The following is a 24,184-nucleotide window of genomic DNA, read 5'->3' on the forward strand; positions in this document are numbered from 1 at the left end:
AGTAGTGGCAAAGTTTGACAACTACCTTGAAACAATCGGCACTTCTTAGACTAAAATTTAAATTAATTAACAAATTTAACTTCTGTTTAAGAAGACATTTATATGTGAATTCAATACAGACACTAAACTGAAGCTGGGAAACAAAATCTTTGAAAGTTTCTGTGGGATAGATAAAAGAAGTGAAAAAGACATACAGAAGGTATCAATGAATGAATACATGTTACAAGTAACTCTTTGACTGTGAGATACTGGTCCCCCAAACTGCCTAAGGGTAGAGTTACTTTTTTTTAGCATCCAGACTTCTGTTAGTTTCAGGACTAATCATTAGACCAAAAAAAGTTAATGGCAAAACTCCTTTGGACTTTAACAGAACCAGGATTCCTCAGTTCTCTGAGCTTATTATGCACTTAATTTAAGTATTTCTCTCAAAAGGAAAATATTACTCCTAGCAATGGTGTGGTAAAAGCTCTAGAATCACCTATTCAACAATCATGGAAACTTATTCTTAGAGAGGAGACAGGAAGACATGATTTTGTGTAGACCAAGCTAAAAACACTCTTATTTTCAAATTAGTTTTCTTCAGGGAACAATTTGACAATACTCCTGTCTCCTGATACACTTCCATTTAAGCAATACAGTCCTTTCAAAGCAGGCAGTGATGTTAATTTCTCTGTAGAAGCTGTTTTTGACTTAGTTGCCATTTAACTAGCCCTTGTTTCTAATGATCATTGGCTGATGAGAAATCTGTTATCCTGACAAAAGGCCCTGGGACATATAGCAGAAAATTTTCAAACCAAAAATCCTAGTGCATGCACAGGATGGCATCCTTTGATTTTACTGCCTGTCAGGTTACTGAACTTTTCTTTTGTCAAATATCACATATTAAAAAAACCAAAACCTTTTTAGAATAATATGAGTTTACTGGATTATTGAAATCCAAGGTTCAAACTTACTGCCTAAAGAGCAATTCCCAAAAGTATATAGGTCTTTCAAGCTCTTGAAGTAGAAGTCCTTAATACAGCTTTACACCCATTCATTTTTATATACAAACAGATGTTTCTGAGAATTCAGATTCTGCTAGCACGAACTTCATAAAATGCCATATAAACACAATGTAGAAGAAGTCAACACTTCTTCAGCAAGCTGTCTGAACTGCAAGTAGGGAGTGCACGCAGGCAGGAGAAATCACACCTGTAGTAGCTGCAGCGGGCCAAAGTTTAGATGTACTAGTTCAGCTTCTTCTCAAGTCACAGACTGCCACCATAGCCTTAGAAAATAACACAGAGGGGGTTTTCTCATATATAACTTCAGCAGTGTTAAGTTTTATCACTCTCCCTAAACCACTTGTCCGGGTTTCTTTACAGCTGCTGGGGAAGACAGATACCTTTTGAAAGGCAGATGATCATAACTGGTAAGATGATTGGACCTAGAAGCATCTATCCACTAAAGAAATACAAAAAACCTGAGCCTAACTTCTAGATTGCTGCAAGGTTATGTCCAAACCGGACAGTCCAGCAGTGCCCAAAGGTTGCCTAAGGTAGCTGAGACACAGCACACTCCGCAGTGCCCTTGGGTCAGTAGCCAACTTCCATCCCAGCAACACTTTCACTGCAGAAACCTGTTCTTTTCTGACACAGGATACTTATTTGAGACTGCTGACAAAAATAAAACAAAACTAGAACAGAAACATCCCTGAAATAACACCACAGTGGGGACACCAACCATAATACAGATGTCTTGCAGGGCTCCATGTCACCAGTGTCTTTTGCTTACGTATCTGCATAAATGCCTCCCATTGTTTAGCAAGTCAGTTCAGTTTGTAGAACTCTGGAGGAGGCCAAGGAGAAGCCTCACCATGTTACAGCCTGTGGGGAGGTCAGAGGCCCATAGACAGTTCTTTCTGAGTGTGTGGTCCAATTTCCCTCCAACTGCAGCAACTATGCAACCTTCTCTAAAGTCTTGCTGCAGTGGAAAAATGCATCCCAGACTTGGGTATTCTTCAGAGACAAGTAAAATTGAAATTGATAGAGTCCCACAATTTCACTTTAAACCAATTAGCGTTCTCCAGTGAAAAAAAACCCTTTATTGAGGAATTCTGGATGAGTACTAGCCAATTCTCCATCTGTAAAATCACCATCCAATTGTGTGCCACTTTTAAAATGAGCACTCCTTCACAGCGGGTAGATGTACCTGAGAAGAGGGAAGCAAAGTTCATACAAGCACTGCCGAAACACCCTCACTTATGTTTCTTGGAGACTTGGGACAAAGTATTTTGTCTGCAAGTGGAAGAAAAAAATGAGGCGGAAGTTAATAATGAATAGCACAATAGTAGTAATGATTGCAACTGAAGCAGGAAAACAAACTATACCAGTGCAGAAAATGAATGGTTGATGGAAACAAAGATACAAACTTCAGAAGAAATAAAAATAAACCACAGAAGTTGATTTACAGTGAAGAGGAGGGAGAAAAAAAGAAATCTACAGAAAAAAAAATCAGACTTGAAAAGCATGTACTAATTTAAGAGAGCACATTGGTATGGTGGCTTTGCTGTCTGTCTGTTGTGGAATTTCTTTTTTGCTAGTGCTGTATCCAAAACTAACTCCGATTGTACTGCAGTAATAGATGCCAGAGAATTTAAAAATAAAGTAAGATGATCACATGAGCATCAATATATCAATCACATAAAGTAGCCAAAGAGAACAGGGGTAGGGTGCCTAACCTCATTTTCATACAAGCACTCCCAGGCACCCAGCTCAGCACAAAGAGGAGTTCATGTTAAAGGTCACAAAAGTCACATACAAATGACAAATCCCATCTCTCTCTGAATTAACTGCAGCTATAACTACGAGTAGACAGGATTTCCTTTCTGAAATTTCTGTCACTCCCTTACTCCAGAAAAACAATACACTATCTGAAGCATCGTCAGTTTATATGCACAGTTCCTCTTTTCCTTGACATTTGAAAGAAAAAATGGTTCCATCAAAGGCGTTTCCTCCACCTACAACACCTAAGGAGAAAAAAAAGTCTAGAGAGAAAGAGGAATTTCTGCATCTTTGGATTTTTACCAACATACTGGCCAAAAGTTCATGCTAAAAATTACCCTCTGCCTCTCCTGCTTCTGCCCTCAGTCTCTGCAAGTAGGAGATCTTAAGTTATGCATATTCAGGGAGGAAGAGCTGCATGCTGTAAAATAACGTATTTTACCACACAAGTGTGCAGGAAATAAGGAGATGAATGTTCTGTTCAGGGTTTGCATTACTATGTACTATGGGGATGGCTCCTGAGGCCTGCTGCATCTGCTCTGCCTAGGGATGGAAAGGCTGCCAGGCTGAGGGAACAGCATGTTGCCTCTGTGAGGGACCCTAAGAAAGTTTTACTGGTCTTCTGGGGTTGACTAATGCCTTCTCCTCCCTTGGCTTCATGAAGATTTCTGGAGTGTATTTGAGATTTGGCCTGGAATATATGATGCCATTTTTGCTGTGTAATAAGCATCAATGGTGTCAGGCATACAGAAGCAAATCTGCTCTTTGTTAGATGTTACATGTCAAAATGAGTTTGTAAAACACACCACAGAAAGGATGAAATGCTGCTTACAATGCAAAGCCCACTGAAATCTACATAATGCTGCAATATTTATTATCAGACAGAGCATATTATCTGAGATTAATAAATTATTCTTAGTCCATATTTTGTAAGGCAGAGCAACTGCCATAAAGCAGCACTGTCACAGGAAGAAATTTCACCAAAGTACCCTGCTTGAAATAATGACTTTATTTATCTATAACTTTACATTATTGATAGTGTTTGTTGAACTGAAGGAGGACTATGAAGTCATTCCAAAAGAACTACTGAGAAAGAAGTCTGGAAGCTCAGCCAACATAATGCTTGCAGCAAGAAAGTAATTTCCCTAAGAAAAAATAGTCATACTTGGTCACTTTACAAATATACAGGCAAATTACATTCTGTTTGTGTAAATAAGAACTAATGCCAAACACGTGGCTTTTAATGTTTCATTATCACAATTTTTATTCCTAAGAATTTTGTTCTTGTAAGACCACAGTGGACCTGAAACAAAGCAGCAACATAGGTGGATGCTATCCAGTTTAAGAGGACATGAAAAGCAAAGCTTTCAAATAGGCATTCCAAACTGTCCTGTGACCCAGCTGTGTAAGCATCATTCCCAAAACAACAAGCTTAAAAATGGCTGTATTAAAACAACAGTTTCTCCCCAAAAACTGATTTCCTTGTGATTAACACCTGGCAGACTGAGATGCAAGGGAAGATGTGGGAGCATTCACTAGGATCCTGTCACTCCCAGCTTCTGGCACAGTGGCTCCCCAATCAGGCGCTGTGGATTGCCGTAGCCTCACCTCACACCAGGGATCTGCAGTGCTGACGTGTGTCCCAGGCAGCTGTCTGCACTGCCTGAGGGCAACAGAGAGGAAGAGGAGCTCACAGGCTGAAGTCTCTCTCTCTGTCCCTAAATTAAATTGAATGTGCCAACTGCTACCCGGCCCGTGTGCAGGGAGTGAGGTAACTGCCATGGATACAGACGCCCACACAAGCAAGATGAATCCTGAGCCCCACAGACAGCACACAGGGAAAGGCAGGAGGCAAGGAAAGGCAAGGCACTGAGGCAATCCCTCACAGCCCCACACACTGTGTGAGGGGCTGTACAGGATCAACCCAAAGCAAATGTCCACCACCAGATACTGAAATCCCCAGAGTCTGAACCCCCTTACTGCTCTCGGAGAATAGTTGACAGTAGGCAAATATATATATATGTATATATATATTAATAAACCTTATGCAGAATAATTTAAAACATGTCTGAAAAACAACCAGAAGAAGGTCAACTGTTGTCTTGCACCTGCTACCAAGCATCTACAAACTTGGCCTGGTATTGTGCTGAACAAAGACAAGACTGTACAACACCAATCACTACTGAAGAAAAGGATGCTGCCATTGCTTTGGAAGTACTGTGGTGTACTTCACAGCCACTCTATGCAAGAAGTTATTTTTCGGGCAACTCTTCACCAGAAAGAGCTTACAAGCTCACTTAGAAAAGAACACGCTCTGTGGGACAGTCGTCCAGACTCGAGGGCCAGCCCGCCTCCCTCAGGCACGAAGCTTTGACCTATGATTTACTGACTACTGAAGCAGTCTTTATGCATGTCCCTATGCTGCCTGGTTATTCAGCAGAACAGTAGGTGCCTTTCCATGTCCTCAGAGGAAATTCCTGTCTGCTAAGTTTAGATGCTTCAATTGAGCACGCAGGATCTCCCGTTGGAAGGCTTCAGAGGCACTTTCCTCTCTGCAACAAGGGCATGTACAATGAGAGCTTCTTTTTCAGTGGAATGAGAGCACTTTTTCAGTGCTTTGCTAAACATCTAACATTAAGGTACATATTAGATGCCTAAAATCAAAATAGAGCCTGCCTGTAGGGCACAATATTGCAGACCAAGTAAGAAATAGATTGAGTGAAGTCGGCATGAAGTGCCAACATTCTTTTTCAACTCAGCAGCTGTATGTGTGGTGTCTGTGACTGTGAATGAAGTAAAGATGACAAATTGCAGATCACAGTCAAATTAGATTTTCCTAATGGGGCTTTTGAAATAAACTAACATATTACTGTTTAAATAAAACCTGTAACAAGAATGAGTTGATGTTATATTATTAAATTTCTTAATTTAATTCTTGAGCTCCAGAGCCAGCCAAGTAATACTCAACATATTTACCTTCACAAACTGTGGAATACACTGTACAAAAGCTAAAAAAACCTTTCTGTGGTTTGACCAATTTTCTAAGCGTTCAAGCAGTATCCATCACAGAGAACAGTATCTGCCTGCCTAGTCATGTATTAGAATTATTTGCTTGTGCTCCATAGCTCCTTTTTTCAGTAATTAGACAAACCATTTAGCACAAAATCATGACATGTTATTTTTCTGGCTTATTATGTGTGCTATAAATTGAGAAAAAAATACTTAGCACTTCAGGGCCTGGTGGTGTGACTAGAAAATTGAAAATACATATGGGATCTGTCCATCAAGCCTCACTGGTAAAGAAACCTTCCCCTCCTTTATCACAATAGAAAAGGAGCCTGCTAATCACAGAACCTTGCCTTGCCCATAAAGACCTCTCTCTCTGCTTAAGGAAAGTATCGGTTTGAGGTTCACAATTACTGTGGTTGGCCAGAAGATGAGCTAGTACATGTCTGGTAAAAAGGCAAAAAAAAACAAACCAAAAAACCAAAGGCTGTCCCTCCCCAAACATGGCTTAGAAACGTCAGCTCTTTTAGGTTTTGATGTCCAGGAAAACAAAGCAAAACATTTTTAGATACCATATTAAGACATGTAAAATGCATCTATAATAATTTATACAATAGCAATGTCTAACGGCCTTTATTATACCCATTCTTATTTAGTAATGTCCACAATGTCCATATTTTGAACCTCTCAGATAAAGTAACGTGTTCTGTGGGTCTAGCACAGGCTTCAGTGCCTGGAGGCTCTAGTTCTATTTCCAGCTCTGCTTCAGACCTACAGGGTGACCTTTACGCATAACCTCATTCTCCTCACCTATAAATGGGGATATTAATACTTATTTACCTCACAGTTGGTTCCCTTCCAGCTGCTACGGTGACTGAACAAGCTCATGCATCTAGAGAATTACTAATGTTCATGATAAACTGTTTCTTTCTTTTCAAACAAGCAGTGCAGGCACTAAATTAAGAAATTATTTGTCCGCCCAGTTAGCAAAAGTACACAAAAAAATAACAGCAATGGAAAAACTGTTCAAAGCCCCTCAGTAATTTCCTTCCAAAGACACTGTCCTTCAGGAGAAATGTTTCTAACTCCTATCTGACTGCAACTAGAATCAACTTCCTGATGCTGCTTTCAGTCAAGAAAAAAATACATGTTTTTGAGTGGCAATCCAACCCGGTCTCCCTTTGGAGAAGATATAAAACCCCTCCAAGCTTTCCAAGTAAAAAAAGGGGAAGAAACAATTTCAGTTTGAAACTTGACCTAATGATGAGGGCAGAGAGAAAGAAGGAAAAAGAGAATGAGAAAGAGACAAGAGATACAGTCATCTGTTCCTAAAGGGAACCAAGGTCCACGGAAGAGGTGCTGGCAGGTATGCAACCCGCGAGCAGGAGGACACCCCTGCAGCACCAGCACCTCCGTCAGCCTGGGAACACCTCAGCAACACTCATCTTGCTCTGGGAATGTGATACTTACTCTTGTACTGCTCTGGCTATGGAGAGCGCTGTAGATCCAGTTTCATTAACGCTATCTAAGGTCACATTTGGCAGGTCGTCATCATCACTGTCACTTTTAATTTGTCTGGGAGATAGGCCTCGGGGGTCCATTTGTGCTGGAAAGAGACATATAATGGATTAATATGAGCGTGCTGAAATTAATCTTGTCCCAGAACAACAACAGGGCGCACAAAACATCCGCCTGCTCTGGCTGGAGAGCAGCGCTTGAGCTGAGCTTCCTAAATCGGCTCATAGGTGGGCAAAGCCACCCAGTGGGGCCACAGCTGGATGTGAGCACTTCCAGGGGCATGCAGGTCTGCGAATTCACAGAGGCTACACCAGTGCACTCAGCGGTACCAAAATACAACTGCACATACCACATCCAACAAAAGCCCAGTTTACCCTCAAGTAACTTATGCTGCCTGACTTCAGAAAGCAAAGGGAAAGGGTTACATCTGCTCTGTAAAACACAGAATGCTCAAGGGTACATTTGACAGCAAAATTTCAGGAGCAATCTTTGATTCTGATTGCTCACTATGAGGTATCAGGATGGAACCCATGTCATTCCTCTCAACTAAAATTTAGGCATCTAAAACCCCAGTCACTTGATTTCGGACGCAATTCAACACCACTGTCACCCTCTGAAGGATTCTTCACTCCACATTACACGTAACCTCACACAATCAACGTTGATGTGACCAGTGTCGGGGGGACTAACAAATTTTTTTGAAAAGTCACATAGTTTCGGGTCTTACTTAAAATGAAGATCAGGAACTGCAGGATTGTTTTACCTGTGCACAGCTTACAGTATCCATACTGCATGGCAATGGAGCAAGTGCCCAGGTGCTGGCAGGGACAGCTGCAGGGACTTCTATGAGGAGCATCCAGGGCTGCCCCATGCTGGACACAGATGGTTCCATTCGCTCCAGCCGACCCACTGCAGGGCACAGCTGAGCACTGCAGACAGTGAGGGCATCTCAGGGAAAACAGGCTTAAAAGAAAAGGCAAAACAACTGGCCAAGAGAGGAGTGAGGGAAATAAGTGTGAGAAACACTTTACACTGAGGGTGCCGGAGCACGGGAACAGGCTGCACAGGGAGATTGTGGAGCCTCCCTCTCTGGAGACATTCAAAACCCTCCTGGACGTGTTCCTGTGTAACCTGCTCTAGGTGACCCTGCCTTGGCAAGGGGGTTGGACTGGTTGATCTCCAGAAGTCCCTTCCAACAGTAACAATTCTGTGATCCTGTGAAACAGCTCTGCAGACACCAGTGTACGAGGAGATGGAGGGGAGAAGGTTCTTCATAATGGGGCAGTCCCTGGAGGAGACAGACTGTCCTGATGGGAACTACTATCTACAGGGAACCCATAATGGAGCAAGGGAACAGTGTGAGGAGAAAGAGCAGCAGAGGAACCATTATGGACTAACCACAGCCCCAGTCCCCATCCCCCCAGGATGGGAGAGGGAGAAGAGCTGGGAATTAAGCAGTAAAGTTGAGTCCTGGAAAAGAGGGCTGGGGATGGTGGTTCTCACCATCCTAATCTACTTTAATTAGCAAAAAATTACTTTTCCCCACACTGAGTCCTATTTGTCTGTAAGGGTAATTGGTAAGTGATCTCCCCGCCTTTATCTTGACCCCTGAGCTCTTGCAGTCTCTTTCCCCCTGTTCTGTGGAGGAGGAGTGAGAGCAGCTGGGTGTGCACCTGGCAGACGGCCAGGTCTACCCACCAGAGCTAGGTCTTCTGCCAAAAAGAGACAAGAAAGGAGAGGAGATCAGAAAGGCCTGTGACCTGCCTTCCTTATATGCTGGCTGCTGCTCTCCAAGGGAAAAAAGCACAACTTAGCAGGGTAGGGGGAGGGAACCAAGAGATGGGCACAGAGGGGAAACATGGAGCACAAGTGTGACTTGGGATAGTGCTGCAGTTGGTTAGCTTGTGCTCTCCTATGCTGCACTGTCAGAGACAGGACACTTTCCTCTGGCTCTTGTAACATGATTTTTGAGAAAGGTATAAATTCCGACTCAGCTTTGGCTAACCACAGACCTGGACAATGAGCATCACAGGCTCCCTTTACAGATCATGAATGGTTCAGTAGGCCCACAGCTAGGGAGCAGCTCCAAAAGTTATAGTTAAATCTGCCATTATGCCATCTTTCTTATGTTACAGTGTTCACCGACTAGAAAAGGGACTAGAAAAGTTACAGTGAGAAATGGGAGGGCTGCAGATACTTCAGGAGCTGTGCAGCCGTAACTAGCACTTATGAATAGCTCGGCTCTTGAAAAGAAATCACTCCACAAATGAATGATGAATCTAGGGAAAGTTGGTCTTAAATTTTAATTTATGTCTTAGCTGCAAACCACCTGTGAGTAAAAGAACACTGATTATAAACTAACCTTCAGCTGAGGTTTTCATGTTACAGAATTTTCTAAGGAAAATATTGTTAATATATGTTCAGTAAGCTGATGGAACAACCCCTTCTGGAACCACAGTGCATTTATAGTTGGCCAATACTACTTCCATTAGCTTTCTACAGGCACAGGTTAGGTGCCTCAGTAATGCTGGCTACGTTTGGACTGCTTATTATTTCTTCATGTATGGTAAACACCTTTTGCTTAACAAAGCAAAGGCTGTTGACGGCGAACCACGGCTAACATGAGACAAACAAAACAACTTAGAACTTGTTCAAAACATTTAATTATTTTAGGCAGAATGAGCACCATTCTGACTGCACTTCTTAAAATCACAACTTACACATGATGGTATTCAATGTGCAACCTCAACCTGAGAACTAGGGATAATCTAGTATCTTACTTAAAAGCAACTGAACCATCTAGTCAGCTCATCTAGTCAGCCACAGAAAACTATCTGGAAAGAAGCGCTACTTCTGCTTTGTTGCCTAATGTTCCTTCTTAAAAGAATGACGTTATTACGATGTATTTCAGTAATTCTTGAGTTTTTTCATGGAATCATAGAAAGGCTTAGGTTTGTAGGGACCTTAAAGATCATCTGGTTCCAGCCCCCCTGCCATGAGCAGAGATGCCAGCCACTAGGCCTGGCTGCTCAGAGCCCCATCAAACCTGACCTTGAACACTTTGAGGGATGGGATATCCACAACTTCTCTGAGCAACCTGTTCCAGTGCCTTACTACCCTCTGAGAAAAGCTTTTTTTTTGCCTTAAAGTGAATCTCATTACAAAAAGTTATGCTTGTCTCAGTGCAATATTTAAATGTGCTATAGGTGATGCATTTGTGAAAGCTAATGAATTATCTGTCCACAAAATTAAAAATTGTAACAAAAAACTGTGTATCTTAACTGAGGTTTAATCTGACTTGCACCACAGCAGAGGTTTTAAGTAGCTGCCTCAGAAACTAAACCTAACTTGAAATGATGAAAAGTTGCTACATAACTTAGTCTGTAATACAGTTCTTATATGTGAATTCTGATCACTTAAGTGTGAATACACCTACAAAAAAAAGATGGTATAAATGTATATGACGAATCTTATGTACCTTTGTCCTTAATATGACATGTTTCATTATTATTGCAGATTGCTGGCTCTTAAGGTATTACTGAATCTCCTATGACATTTGGTATTGATTTTAGATTACTGCAGGAATGTGCTAGGATGAAAGCTCTTAACTACCTTCTCCTTGTTTCCGCTTGGTAAGTCCTACTCTGTACACTTCTAGCACAGACACGAAGTTGCTAATAGGGCTGTACTTCTGCACCCAGGGACAATTTAGCCCACTGGGTACAGTCTGCCCCATCAGACACCAATGTTTGACCACATCATGAGGTGCTGCCACACATGAGCACAGAGAGGACAAAAAGGTGAGGAATGGAAATCTATCAGTGGGTAAATTCAAAGGCAGGTAGTTCATGCGCTATTATGTATTTGCAGTAAACGGAACTGAAGACTGTAACTGACTAAAACAATGTTCTAGAGATTAATCCCTTGCTTTTTATGTCAGCCTACATATACACCCTTTTTCGTCTCTCTTTTCATTTGTCACTTCCTTCCAGCCTGAAGACTTGGGTGGCCAAGGTGCTGGGGACCTGAGGTGACTGACCAGGAGGCTGAGCTTTGCTGCTGCCAGCTGGTGTAAACTGCCCTGTTTTCTCATCAGCATAGCTGCAGCTGCTGGGGGAAAACAGCCTTTAAAGCTATTCTCCTCCCTGAAATGATCCATGTGAATAACGAACTGGCCGAAAGCCTAACAGATATCTCCTTCTCACCGCTCTGCAGTGTGCAAACTGTAGCACAGGACTGTTATACATTAGGAGTTCATGACTCCTACTTATGTCAACAGCTTTGACTTTCTCTTGGACATCTAAGAACAACTGTCGAATTTCTGGCACCAAGGTTTATAAATACCAGCCTCAGTTCATAAGCACTGAATTAGAGGTAATTACTGGCCTAACGAACATCAAACAGGAGAGGATGAAGAGATGCAGGCAAGAGATAGTTTAGCAAATGAGATAAAAAAGGTGGAGGACAAGGGAGTAACAGTATGCAATTGGCAAGCAAGGTGGAAGAAAACCCATTAAACATGCATTTTAACCTCCCTTCATGCTGTACCTTGCCCTAACAACCAAGCTTTTCCTTGAACTTAGGACCATGGGTCCAGAAGGCACTTGTCTTGGTCACTGAATTGAGTCCTCACAAACACAGGCAGACATATTAATTAACAAAGCTCAAGCCCTATGCCTGAACTGGTTTTCTTGCCCTTGCTACGCCTCTTGAAAGGCAAAATTTGTCCAACAGAGCTACCTGGTGGTTTTGTGAAGTGTGAATAAGGTTAAGGTGAGGCAAGAAAAAAGAAACCAGTCAGAGACTGCTGCTTTCAGGGGATAAAGGTGCCATTGAATGAGCGCACAGGAGCTACAGAAGCAAGCTGTTAGCTCTCCATGCTGAATAGACTGGTGAGCCAGGGGAGTTATTTAAGAACGTCTGCAAGTGCTGAAGGCTGTAAGCAGCCACATTGCTTCCCATCCGTGTTAGCCTCAAGAAACAATGATCCTTTTTTGCTACAGAAAGTAGAGAAAATTGCTCATGATGTACACAAATACATGCAATCACTTCTCAATACCCCTTTGCGAAACTGTACCAAAAAGGAGTTTCCCTCTGGGCACTACAAGTGAATTCACTTCCTGCACTTGTTTTAAGGGAAGATGTGCAAATGGGTCTCACATAAGGCACGTACCAGCCAGTAAATACTACACAACTTAAGTCTATCATCATTAATATTGTATCTGCCAGCTGCCAGTTGCCAGTAGGAAAAAGCCTGATCTGGATCAGATATAAGCTTGCTTCTATTTCTGTCAAACTGAACAGTTTGGGGCTTTAAAATTTATTCTGGCTGTGGGGTCAGACTATACCTGATCCTGCTTCTGAGCACAAAACTGCCTGTTCTACAACGCTGGAAGAGATTTAAACTTGCATAGGAGCTTTCTAATGAGCACTGCATGAATTTGTGCTTTTTGGCACACGGCTGCCTTGGTTATGACGTGGTACAGGATTAGCCATGTCAGAGAAGCACACTCTCTGGGAAGAATCCAGCCTGTTGGTTGCTAAGGGCAGATGAACCCCTAGGAACGGGATCAAGTCTCCACCTCCCCAGGGGAATAACCTGAGCACACAGCCACACCATTAAGGTACCTTTTTTCTTCACTCTCTAAATTCGTGCTCCTGCCCACATTCTGGCAACTCTTGGGAAGGAAGGGACTGTGGATTTAAATCACTCCAGGCTAACAAGAGCCCAGCACACTTCCTCCCACTTCTCACACATGTGCTGCTGATACTAAGATGGTAGGTAAATTTCCTCCCCCTGTCTGTCATATTTGGGCTTTGGCCAGGTATGTCCTAATACCTTTGCTTCTTTTCAGTGATTAATCAGGGATACACATCTCAAGTGCTCTGATCTGGTTAGACAAAGCCAAGCGCTGTCAGAAATCCTGCATCTGGATGCCTGCAGGTGGCATGAAAAGGGCCATACACCACCACACTGCTGTCACCACTGGCAGTTCTCAGTTACTGCAACCTGATTTACTTTCCCTAGTCAAATTTCCTGTGAGTGAAAGGGATGAAAACTCATCCCCATCAGTAGGCTCATGAAGACCCACTAGAAGTAATTTTATGTCTGCATCCTATCTTTGATTTAAACGCAAATATGAGCCCCTTGGGCTAAAGATGAATGAAATATTTAAGAGCAGGAGAAAACTAAGTAACCATTAGGAGTTTTGCCTCTCTTTTATAGCTAAGCCACATAGTAATTAACTGATGTCAGAATGACTCTTTATGAGATGATGCTTGCTGGTGTGAAAGAAGAGAGAAAATTTCAGCATCCTGAAATACTGAAGCCTCTGTCTCACTTCAGCTTAAAACCTCAGTTTTCTGCATTAACTTAACTTCTCATCTAATAACTTTGTAAACTTACACACACGTAGGTCTGCCGATACACCACACCACAATAAAAACTGAATCACCGTTAGTTACTCTCTTAAAATAATTAAAAATCTGCTCCTGCTTTTTGAAAGTATTTACAAATTCAGAGTTTGCTTGCTTTTGTTTCACGTTTTAAACTCCCAACCCTGCTTTCTCTGAAGGATCCCTTATTAACCTGCTAATCAAAATGATCGTTCACTATGGGATTTGCAAGTGGTCCTGCCATTTACCCACTAGAACCTGTCTGTCAGAAGCAGGGTTACAAGGCTCTGCAGTGGGCAGCGGCATCAAGACCTGTGCTAGCTGAGACATCAACCTGGATGGTGGGGAGGGCCCTCTGGCCTTGCCAGTTCTGATCCATGCCTGGGTGATGGGTTTGGTCTTGGAAACGCAGCTGCAGATTTTTATTGTGATGAAGTTTAAATGAAGCAGAAACATGAGGTGCCTCAAATAAGCCAGAAAGGGTCACGTTTGCTGTTTCCAATAAACTCCTCTCCAGTTGCTTTCAGTCCATGCTGGCATACAACAGGTTATAGATTATCTCCAGCTGTAAGCAATGCTGCTTTGCACTTACTTCCATTAGGGATGGAAAACCAACTACTACCCCACATGCCAAAATTAACATTTACAAGAATCTCATTAGTACTGCTGTTACATGTGTCCCTGCATCTGCAGAGCATGAAGGACTGAAGTAAAAAACGAACATTTGCTGCCAAACTCCCAGAAGGATGGAAACAGAAAATATGGCTAAGAAAACTGCATGGCACTCATGTTTTAGCACAATACGCTATTAATCTGCCAGCATCAGAAACACTGGAGTTATGAATACTGCAGTGTCTAAAGCACAACTTTGGACTCTTAATTTTAGCATGCAGCATAGCTCAGTACCTAAAATATTGCAAGAAGAAAGCTGCAGGCCAAGAGCAAGTCTTCCACTCTTTCTTAAACTGAAACTGTCTCAAATGTCTCTGATAATAAATGCATCTGGGCAGATCGAACACCAAGCAGAGGGAAAAATTCATCCCCATCCTTCTTGCTTACTCATGGAAAATAGCCTTTAAAACTGCAGAGGTGCAGCCTCACACCATAGCTTGATGTCTGAAACAAATTAACATCCCTCTTCTTGGAATTTTTTTTAGAGAGCAGGACACCAGTGCAGACCTGCTCAGCAGGAAAGCATCAAAAAAGATTGCAACAGACATCACTACACATTTTTAATGGTGGAAGCAACACTTCCAGATGCAGATGTACAGGAGCTACTTAAAATTATGACCTCAGAGACTGTGTTGTACTCAGGTTTATTTAATGTGTTCTAGGAAACAAAATCCTGTCTTTACAGACCTACCAAATGCATGTGAATGATGGTATTCACAATTTCCTTCTCCTAAGCTGGTTCATACTATATGAAGCACATATACTGCATTTTTCTTCCTATTTAAAGTTCATTACAAATGCTTTATGCATCGGAGAAATGCTCTGAGTGCACCTATCAGATTTTTGATCAAAACAGCTTGGTGCCTGGTAGGGGCAGCAGAGTTGGTCGATTTATTTCATAAAACTTTATGTACAAAGCAGCAGTATCCATGAACATAATGGTCAGAATATAGAGTCTACAGGGGTAATTTTTATTACAATTTATAGCAAGATTACCCATACTCCACAGTTTTCAGATTTTATTGAGATTTTATGGGACTATATGGCTTGAGCAGTTAACTGCACCTAGCGTGGTTATGGTTCACAGAGAATGGGAACTGGCACTGAATGCACAGTGTAACTAATCTACCAGAGAATATTAATTGCTATGATCCAATCAAAGGCAATATTTAAAATCATTTCAACAGTCAAATACTTTGCCATAAACCTCTTAAAAGAATAGCTGTATGGAGAAATACAGAAGAGAGAGGGATTGCATGGATGTAATATATGCACATATTTAAGCATCTCTGTCATTGGGTTGTATACATAAACATACAAACCCATTTTTTAAACAAAGGACTTTTCTCTTTCTAAGCTATTTCAATGCCAGGAGACCTCATCAACGAAAAAAAGAAACTACTAAGACTACTGAGATTTATATCTCGCTGAACCTCCAGTATACAAATACTCTATCACCAAAAGTAAACAAGGAAAACAATAAGGACAGAATATATTTAATATTAAATAAAATACTGCAAAACTACTACACGATGGTAGCAGACTGCAACTTACACACTGGAACAATCCAGAAATATTTTAGACATCAAGTTTCCAGCAGGTTGGCCCAAGGCACAATAAAACCCAAGGCAGAGATAAAATAAATGAGAAGTTTTAGGCATGTGTTTCTGCTGGATCCAAATTTGTGGGATAAAAGCAACCAGATCAAAGCTCAGCCCTGGTGAGAATACAGAACTGAAGGGCCAGAGGCATTCTTGGCGTGGAAGACAAGGAACCAACAGCCTCCAAAAGGTGCAGGGGGGGCTCAGGATATGTCAAAATAAATTTACTCATCCCGCTTATGCTGGGCTTCACAAATCAAGTTGCAATATGCATCTACCTCATTCCCTTCCTCAAATTCCTCCTAGTTGAAAATGTACATGATCTCAAATCATGTTGATGAATCTTAAAAGAGCATTTGCTTCTACAGTGAAAAAATCTAAGCATGTCACTAGTAAATCCCTAGAAAGTACTTTTCTGGAAATTTAAGTAGAAGTCTGTTCAGGGAAGTCCCCATAGTTAACCTAATCCATTTTGTCTTAAATCAGCCTCCTCGGTTTCAAATACCACAGCATATCTTACAGCCTCTGTTTTAACTCTCCATTCCGGCAAGAATTACTGTTTCCTCCAGTTCTTAAATAAGGTGCACCATCTCCAGGAGCACACACATCCCTGAACAAAAGCCTCTCCTCTGCCTGCTTCTCTTCCTGGCCAGCCATTGCCAACCTGTTCCCGCTTTCCCAGGACCACTAGCATTTCTTCCAGCTGAACCAACCAACATGAGGAGAGAGCTTCAACATTCGGGGGGCAGTAGGGTGGAGGCAGACAGGCTGGAATATGTACAGCCACAAAAGATTTTTGTGCATAGCAACAAAATAATTGTAGCTAAAGTAAAAACTCTCAGCCTCGACGCAACTCAAATCCAAAATAGCCATCTACGAAAATGTAGAAATCACTTCACATGAAACAAAAAAGGCAACACTACTGGTTTTAATTAAAAGTCTCTTCCATAGCATAATTTATACAAACAGACCGTATAATCTGACCTTTTAACATATGGAGCAGTTCTCTTAATTTCTATCATACAACAAATTGCATTTACTTTTGTGGAATAAACTTTACAGTAGGCAGAAGTAACAGGCTGTACGTCAAAAAAACAAGGGCAGTGGATACCTTAATCTAATGGTACTACCTGTTTTAAGTCACAAAAAATCTGCAGCAATAGATACTGCATTTATTACATATTAATATATTCACAGTGAGGAATATGGCACGTGCAAACTGTGAAGACAAAACCTGTGTATTTTTTGCCAGGTCTACATAAGATGTAACATAAAAATAGTCCAAGCCCATGTCATTACAGCTGTTTATGTACTAGGGAAGCAGACAAAGTTCAGGTGGCAAATTTAAATTTATTATGTTCTGACTGTTGAATTTTGCAAGTGATTGCGTCTTACGAAAACTTAAAAACCCGTAAAAACGAGAATCCATAAATTTAATTCCAAAACCCCAGAAATATCAAAGTTGCACCAGCCCTTAGTGCACCATTATCAGGAAGGAGCTTCTGAAAGGCTCTTCAATGAATACTCCTCTGAATTACAGAAAACAATTTTTAAGGATATTGTATTTGGCAAAACCTGCTGCTAGAGGGACATGATTTGCCAGGAGTATTCATGGATATATTCTGAAAGCAAAGAACAATGGTCCAAACCAAGCTTGAGGTTCATGTCATAAACCGCTGAGGTTCTAGTTTTTCACCAAAAAAAAAGAGCTGGAATCAATTTTTCAACATATAAAATGCTACATTTTTTTTCTCTATGCTCAGTCTCAGGAAGAGGGGAATAGTTTTTTTTCTTGAAAATTTCCTCTTAAAGGAAGAAAAAGAGAAAAAAACAGAAGTAGCTTGAGGCAAACATGCAGTATGGAAAATGTTAGTCTAAATGGTTAACATATAGACAGACTTGGAACAACTGAAGATAGGGGTTTAAGGGAAATCAACAGGCAGTCTTACCTACAGGTGCTGCTACCCGCTGTGCCTCTAATTAAACTTTTAGCAATCCTCACCATTGCTAAACAGGGAGGAAAAAAAGGCAAGGAAAGAGATTTTCATGGGACTATAATGGTCTTTTAAGGAATATTTTAATGTACAATAATGTCTAGTCGCCACCACCTAATCCACACAGAAAAAAAACCTCCAAGCACTTCTTAAGGCTGTGACAAGAGCAGTGACCACTGAAGGAAGGGAACTTTGACTCTGCTAGGTTGTAGGGGAGGCAGAGGGCACAGCCTGGCCTCACAGTGTCCACAAGGACTTGTGCCTGGCTCCCTTCCCCTCTGTGCCTAACAGCCCTAACACACTACTGTGCTTTGTGTGTACAAAATAATGAGAGGAGAAGCTTGTAGGGGGCAACTTGCACATCTGGGCTGGTGCTGTGGGGGCTGCACAGAGACCCTGCTGCTCTGGGGATCTCCCTTGAGTGCGTCCCCCCAGTGGGTGAATCAGGGGAGGAAGGTGCGGGGTCAGCAGGGGAGTCTGCATGTAACTGTGTATGTGTTCATAGGTGAGTGTTGTAGGGTTAGAGAAGGGTGTCAGGAACTTGTAGGAAATTAGTAAGATTTGTAAATGGTAAGTGCTGTATTACCTATACTGCACACAGTGTTCACTAATTACCTTCTAATTAAGCACTGTTAGTAACTTGCTAAAAATGCACCAATTCTGGTTTTGATTTAGACTAGGTTTTTATCCTGCAAAAGCACATCACTCTGACATAAGGGTGCTTTTGCAGCGTGGATAGCCCTGTCTCCCATTGCCCACCTTGGGGTGTAGCACATGCCACAGAACCTAATGGGATGCTGCTGGCACCTTGTATATACGTGTCTTTAAAACAAAAAAAATCTTGCAAGCAAAATAAAAAATGGGAGAGAGGAGGCAGGATAGACAGCAGAAATAAACAGCAAACTAGGAGGCACAAAAGGAGATCTGAAACTCTTCTGAAGGACGGTAATACTAAGAATGCCATGATGAATGACACCATGGAGAAGGATGCACAGAGGCGGAGGAGGAGATGACAGTATAGATTAAAAATATTAACAGAAAAGGAGGGGAAGAAGAAGCAGAGCTGCTGAATGTGGCACTCAAAGAGCAGACAGCAAGATAGGAAGGACTAGAAAAAACAGAAAAATAGAAAAAGAAGAGGAAACAGAAGACAAGATAGCCATTTCTTGTGCCAGGGGGAAGAGAGAATTCAAACAGAACACGAAGAAAGAACTATTTGCTTGAACTGCCTAAAAAAGCAGCCACCAGGACAGTTTTGTCTGAGAGAGAGAGTGAGAGAGAAAGGAGGAGTGGGAAGCATCAAGGGAAGCAGAAAGCCACCTGAGCAAAACACCTGGAGGCAGTATTAGAGGGATGGTGACAACTTGAGAAGGTTCTTGCAAAAAACTAAAGATTAAACGGTTCTAGTCAAACCTGGAAGGAAGAGGAAAATTCAGCACAAGAAAAATAAAATTGGGAATAACAAAGAAAAAGCTTTTCTGTATGCCCTGTTTCTTGTGTTTTATCCCTTCAGCACCCAACACCTAGAAAAACAGGAGAGATCTGAACTCAAGTCTGATGTTATTTTCATTAATTTTAGCATTTAAAAATATCTGTGTTCAGGCAAATGCCTAAGTCTCAATTGTGTGAAAAGGGCTTAGATAAAGATTAATGCAAAACATAACTTTAAGTGCTTCCCAACTGGCACTCCTGTCTCTGAACTAGCACCAAAGCAGGAATAACCCAGGGATTATGCTGCCAATGCTCTCTGTGGATCGACTGTTTCAGAGAGCATATTTTTCTGTTTCTGAAAATTATCAGTGTTCATGTAAAAGTTGAAAGCTGTGACTCTAGATGACTCCAAACCTGCATTTGTCCATCAGCTGGTAGAGGATTAAGAACTAATTCAATTTGACAACGATGTCCTGTTAGGATCTGTGTACATTTATTTTTTGTTATCAGCGCAATAGCTGATCACAGAAGGGAATTTAGTCTGCACACATATGAAATTCATTTAATTAGTTAATTTGTGTGATATCACTGCATTTAATTATTTATACTGTTTTGCATTAAAGAATGAGAAACACTCCAGCAAAAGCTGATAAAAGATGACTACCTAGAGTGGATTGCTGCCCATTATTCTTTTATTGTATTTATTCAAATTAACTATAACTTTTTAATCAAAATAATTAGGGACAACAAAATGAATACAACTCATGAGAAAAAAATTAATAAATGGAAGAATTGTTAATGCCTTCTTTTCCTTTAACTGTGCATTAATAGATAATGCAGGGGCTAATGGCTAATGACCTCTGCCAATTAGAGCACAAAGGCCACACTGTCAGGGCAGGTCAGAAGGCATGGAGTTCATGGGCTGAAGTCCCTACAGCACATTAAATTCTGGAATTTTGCTGATGAAACTGGGGTACCAAAGCTCCAGTTTTACGAGATCAGGAGGTACTTCCTATAGAGGAGACTACTACCAGAGCCAGCTAGAGTCTTTGAAAAGAAAACAAATGGGAAAATTTCTTGATGAGCTCAAGGTCAGGTGCACCTCGAAGCTCCAAAATCAAAATACAGACTAAAACTTTCCTTTTCCTGTTTGTTTGGTTTTTGCTTTGTTTTGTTTTTTTTTCTTTCTAGACTACATGGTGCAAAGTTCTGGTTTTATTCATAATTTCTTGACAGAAAGGCACAAAGAGCTAAAATTACATCACTGTATTAAGTGTAATAAAACTTAAACCATCATTTTGAGGCTTAAAACTTAACTCACATCAACTCAGTTCATTTCCTATGTCCAAGCCTATTGAGAGGGCACAGTCCCCCTTTGGGTACTGAGGGAACAGTAGGAGAATCACAGACCAATAGACAACAGGATGCCCCTGAACATCAGAATGACCCATCACTGTAGTCCTGTACAGTAGCACACGGTTGCCAGTTTATCCAAAACAGACATGAGAGGTGAGATACAAGTTGTTGGGACCTGTTCACTATGCAATTAGGAACACAAGAGATGTTATAAGACTAAATGTCCTGCAGTCTCATAAGCCCCAAAGTAAGGTTATCTGTCAATACCCTCCCTTTCTGCCTCAATACCTCATTTCAGGGGAAAATTACCGTATTTTATTCACTCACATGCAATGAGCCTTGAAATGAGTATCTCATTCCTTTCTGCATATTCCCATCTCTGTCACTAATGCCACCTTTATAAAGCTGTGCTTTTGAAGTTTCTAGGCACATCTGGTTTTTCTTTTCTTCCTCCACCCATCATCTCACTATCTCTAACAAGTTTTTGCTCCCTTAGTAACTGTTGAGTTTTCACTTTTTCTTGCTTTCCAGCTCCACTTTCTGTGTTCTTTGGACACCTCAAGAGTGTATCCGTCCTTCTGACATGTGCCTCTTCCTCCCTTCACACCTCCATGTGCCTCTGGGGTCCTGTGTCTGCAAAACTCATTCCCAACATAAACATTCTGTGTGGCTTCCTTCCCTTCTGCTGTTTAATCTGGAAGAAGAAACCTAATTCAAAGTATTACACTGCCACTCCTTGAGCTTAATAAAACCTACTTCTCTGCATCTGCTAATGCTCTTTGGTCCACAAGCCTTTCCTTCATACATTCCTAGAGCCCAATGATTGCTTTCTCCTTGCTGGGGAACAATCTCTCTGCCATTCCTCCCCTTGCTAAATCTGAAACAGCTGGTGAGTTTTCCATGTCCATCTGTGCTATTTTCTATATTGTCATAAATGTCATACACTGACATTTTTTCCATTCTCCTACTTCTTCAGCTTCTGGGGAGATTTATTTCGCTCAGGACAAAACCTACCACAAGTTGTCCAAGTGTCTAACACCACTGCTGAACTCAGTCTTCATTTAAATACTTATTTACTTTAAAGATCATCTGGGATAAGACTTTTAAAGGTTCCTCCCAATCATGTAAGTTGTATGCCTTTTCAGCAACAACACAGTAAGCATGGAAAGTAACAGCTTTATAATCGCTTTTATGTTTTCTCATGTAAGACCAGTTTCAGAGATGCCACAGACGCACAGAAGTGGCTCCACCTTACCTTTGACATGGCTTCTCCCATCCTCCAACAGTGGTACTACTATAGTGTTGTTCATATTCCCAGGTGATCTCACAGCTGTATAGACAACAGGTACCGACTGTACCACCACGGGGATACGGTGCACGTGACTCATTTTGTTGGACTGCAAGTTCATGGGACTTGAAGGTGGTACTGGATGGATAATGTGCAAAAACTGCTGACCTCCAACACCAGAGGCAGAGGCCACAAGAGGACCTGGAGTTAATACTGACGGTACAGATGCTGCTGAGGAGACTGATGTTATTACTGTGGGGGATGAAGCTGGCCGACTAGAAGAAGTAGAAGAAGGGGAGGAGGCTGATGCTGTCATGGAAACTGGTGAAGATGAAGCTGCTGTAGGGGACGACCTGGCTTTGTTTATTGACAAGTCCACTGGTTCAGTCTGTGTTTGGAAATGGTCTGTAGATAATGAATCCTCCGTGGGGTCTGCCTTCATGTTGTTTAGTAACAAGGGTACAGCATCCATATCTGGGTAGTTGTGGACGTTTGGAGACTGTTGAGGAAGAACAAAGGGACATAGTTACACATGTGGCTAAAGATGACTTGCACACCCAGCTGCTAATGCACATCACACAACTTGGTCGTGAAAGCCATAGGACTTGTATCCTTTTCTTGGGTCCGCCCAAAATTTTAAAGTACAGATCATGTTAGAAAGCAGAGACATGTTCTGTTTGAACAGAATATTGAAAAGAAAAGAAAGTTCTACTCCCATTTCTTAGAAACTGTCGGGATTAATGGTACAAAATCATCCTGTTTCTTTGCACTATGCAAAGTCACCAGTGACAAAAATTTTAGTATCTTCAGCAGTAACAACTATTCATATTGACAGAACATTTTTTTTCCAACATTTCATTTTAAACCACAGCCTTACTCTCTTGTGTCATCATCACTCAGACATGAAGAAAAAATGGTTACTACCATTCCTCATGCTCAAAGACTGTTATTTCCCCCCACTTGTCTACCTTCTTCTAGACTAGGCAGACCTGGCCTGTTCTTTCTGTCATACGTCCTCTTTAAAAGGACATACCTTAGTACTCATTTGCTCTTTACAGTGATCTTTGCAGTTTTGTCCACAACACTTTTCAGGAGGTGGTCCCTTATGCTACCCTCAGCCCTTCAGTTCTATGTTTGACTTCTGCACTCTGAACGGTCATTGATAATGAACTAACATGTCAGTACAGAGCCACACATTTGTATGATTGCCCTGCTAGAGGGAGCGACGGTTACAGCAATTCATCATTCTGAAATAGCCCATTACATAGCCTTCCCCATTGTTATTATTTTTTTCCCATACTAATTAAGAACTATTTTCCTGACTTCATGAAATAATTTTATGCTTTGGACTAATTCTTTCAAAGCTGGTTGGACTAAATTTATTCTAGAGTGGTGCCATCTGCTATTTTTATAGTTTTTCCCTTATTTCTGTCATCAAAGAGGTTAATAGAATTTTTGAATAATGCTAGACCAAAGACAGATCCCTAGAGAAGTTCACTTGATATATCTTTCCATTTTGACAGTACATCATTAATAACCAGTCTTTAACAATGTTTTTTCAAGTAATTTTCACCAGGCAGAGCAAGGGTGGAAATGCCCATCTATAACCTGGTTGTAAGGCAAAGCACAGCTCTCAGCTCCTCAGAGAAGGACCTCCATGGCACTGCACTGCAGCAGAGCTTCTCCAGAGACAGGCATTCACACAGTTACAGCTGTAGTACCAAAACCAACCTCAATATAAAGCATTGCTCCTTCAAACCTCACTTGATCCAAAATGATTACTCCCTATGCAGCTCTAACAAGCAATCTTTTTACAGTACCTAAGCAGCTCTAAATGCATTATTTTGATCTCTAGATTATGGTATTTACTAAGTATATAAAAATATAAAGTCAGAAATATTTAAGCTAGAAATATTTTAATACGTCTACTGTCAATAAACTAACAATCAATCAAGCTATTAATTCCCTTCGGGATTTTTATAATCAGCTACATTAAATATTTCCAAGGAAATCTCTCCTTCTTTTGAGTCAGAGTCAAGCTTCAACAGAGAATGGAACTCTACTGAAAAAGGAAAATACAAACACTAATATTGAAAACTGCAGTAGTAAGGGCCTAACTGGATATTATCCTTGGCACGCTGAAAATGAGATGTTCTCGTA

At 41.2% G+C, this 24,184-nt stretch overlaps 1 protein-coding gene across 7 annotated transcripts in view; it reads right to left on the reverse strand.

The window, feature by feature from the left end:
- KLF12 (Kruppel like factor 12) overlaps positions 1–24,184 on the reverse strand; it is a 236,074-nt gene that overhangs the window by 67,913 nt on the left and 143,977 nt on the right. For all 7 annotated transcript variants that reach the window (XM_039548681.1, XM_039548631.1, XM_039548400.1 and 4 more), the window contains 2 exons: positions 21,992–22,523; positions 7,239–7,374 (listed from right to left, as the gene is read on the reverse strand). In XM_039548681.1, coding sequence (XP_039404615.1) covers positions 7,239–7,374; positions 21,992–22,523 — 668 coding nt within the window. The remainder of the gene's footprint in view (positions 1–7,238; positions 7,375–21,991; positions 22,524–24,184) is intronic.

The sequence above is a fragment of the Corvus cornix genome, chromosome 1 (genome assembly GCF_000738735.6).
Source record: "Corvus cornix cornix isolate S_Up_H32 chromosome 1, ASM73873v5, whole genome shotgun sequence".
In the NCBI taxonomy this organism is placed as follows: domain Eukaryota; kingdom Metazoa; phylum Chordata; class Aves; order Passeriformes; family Corvidae; genus Corvus; species Corvus cornix.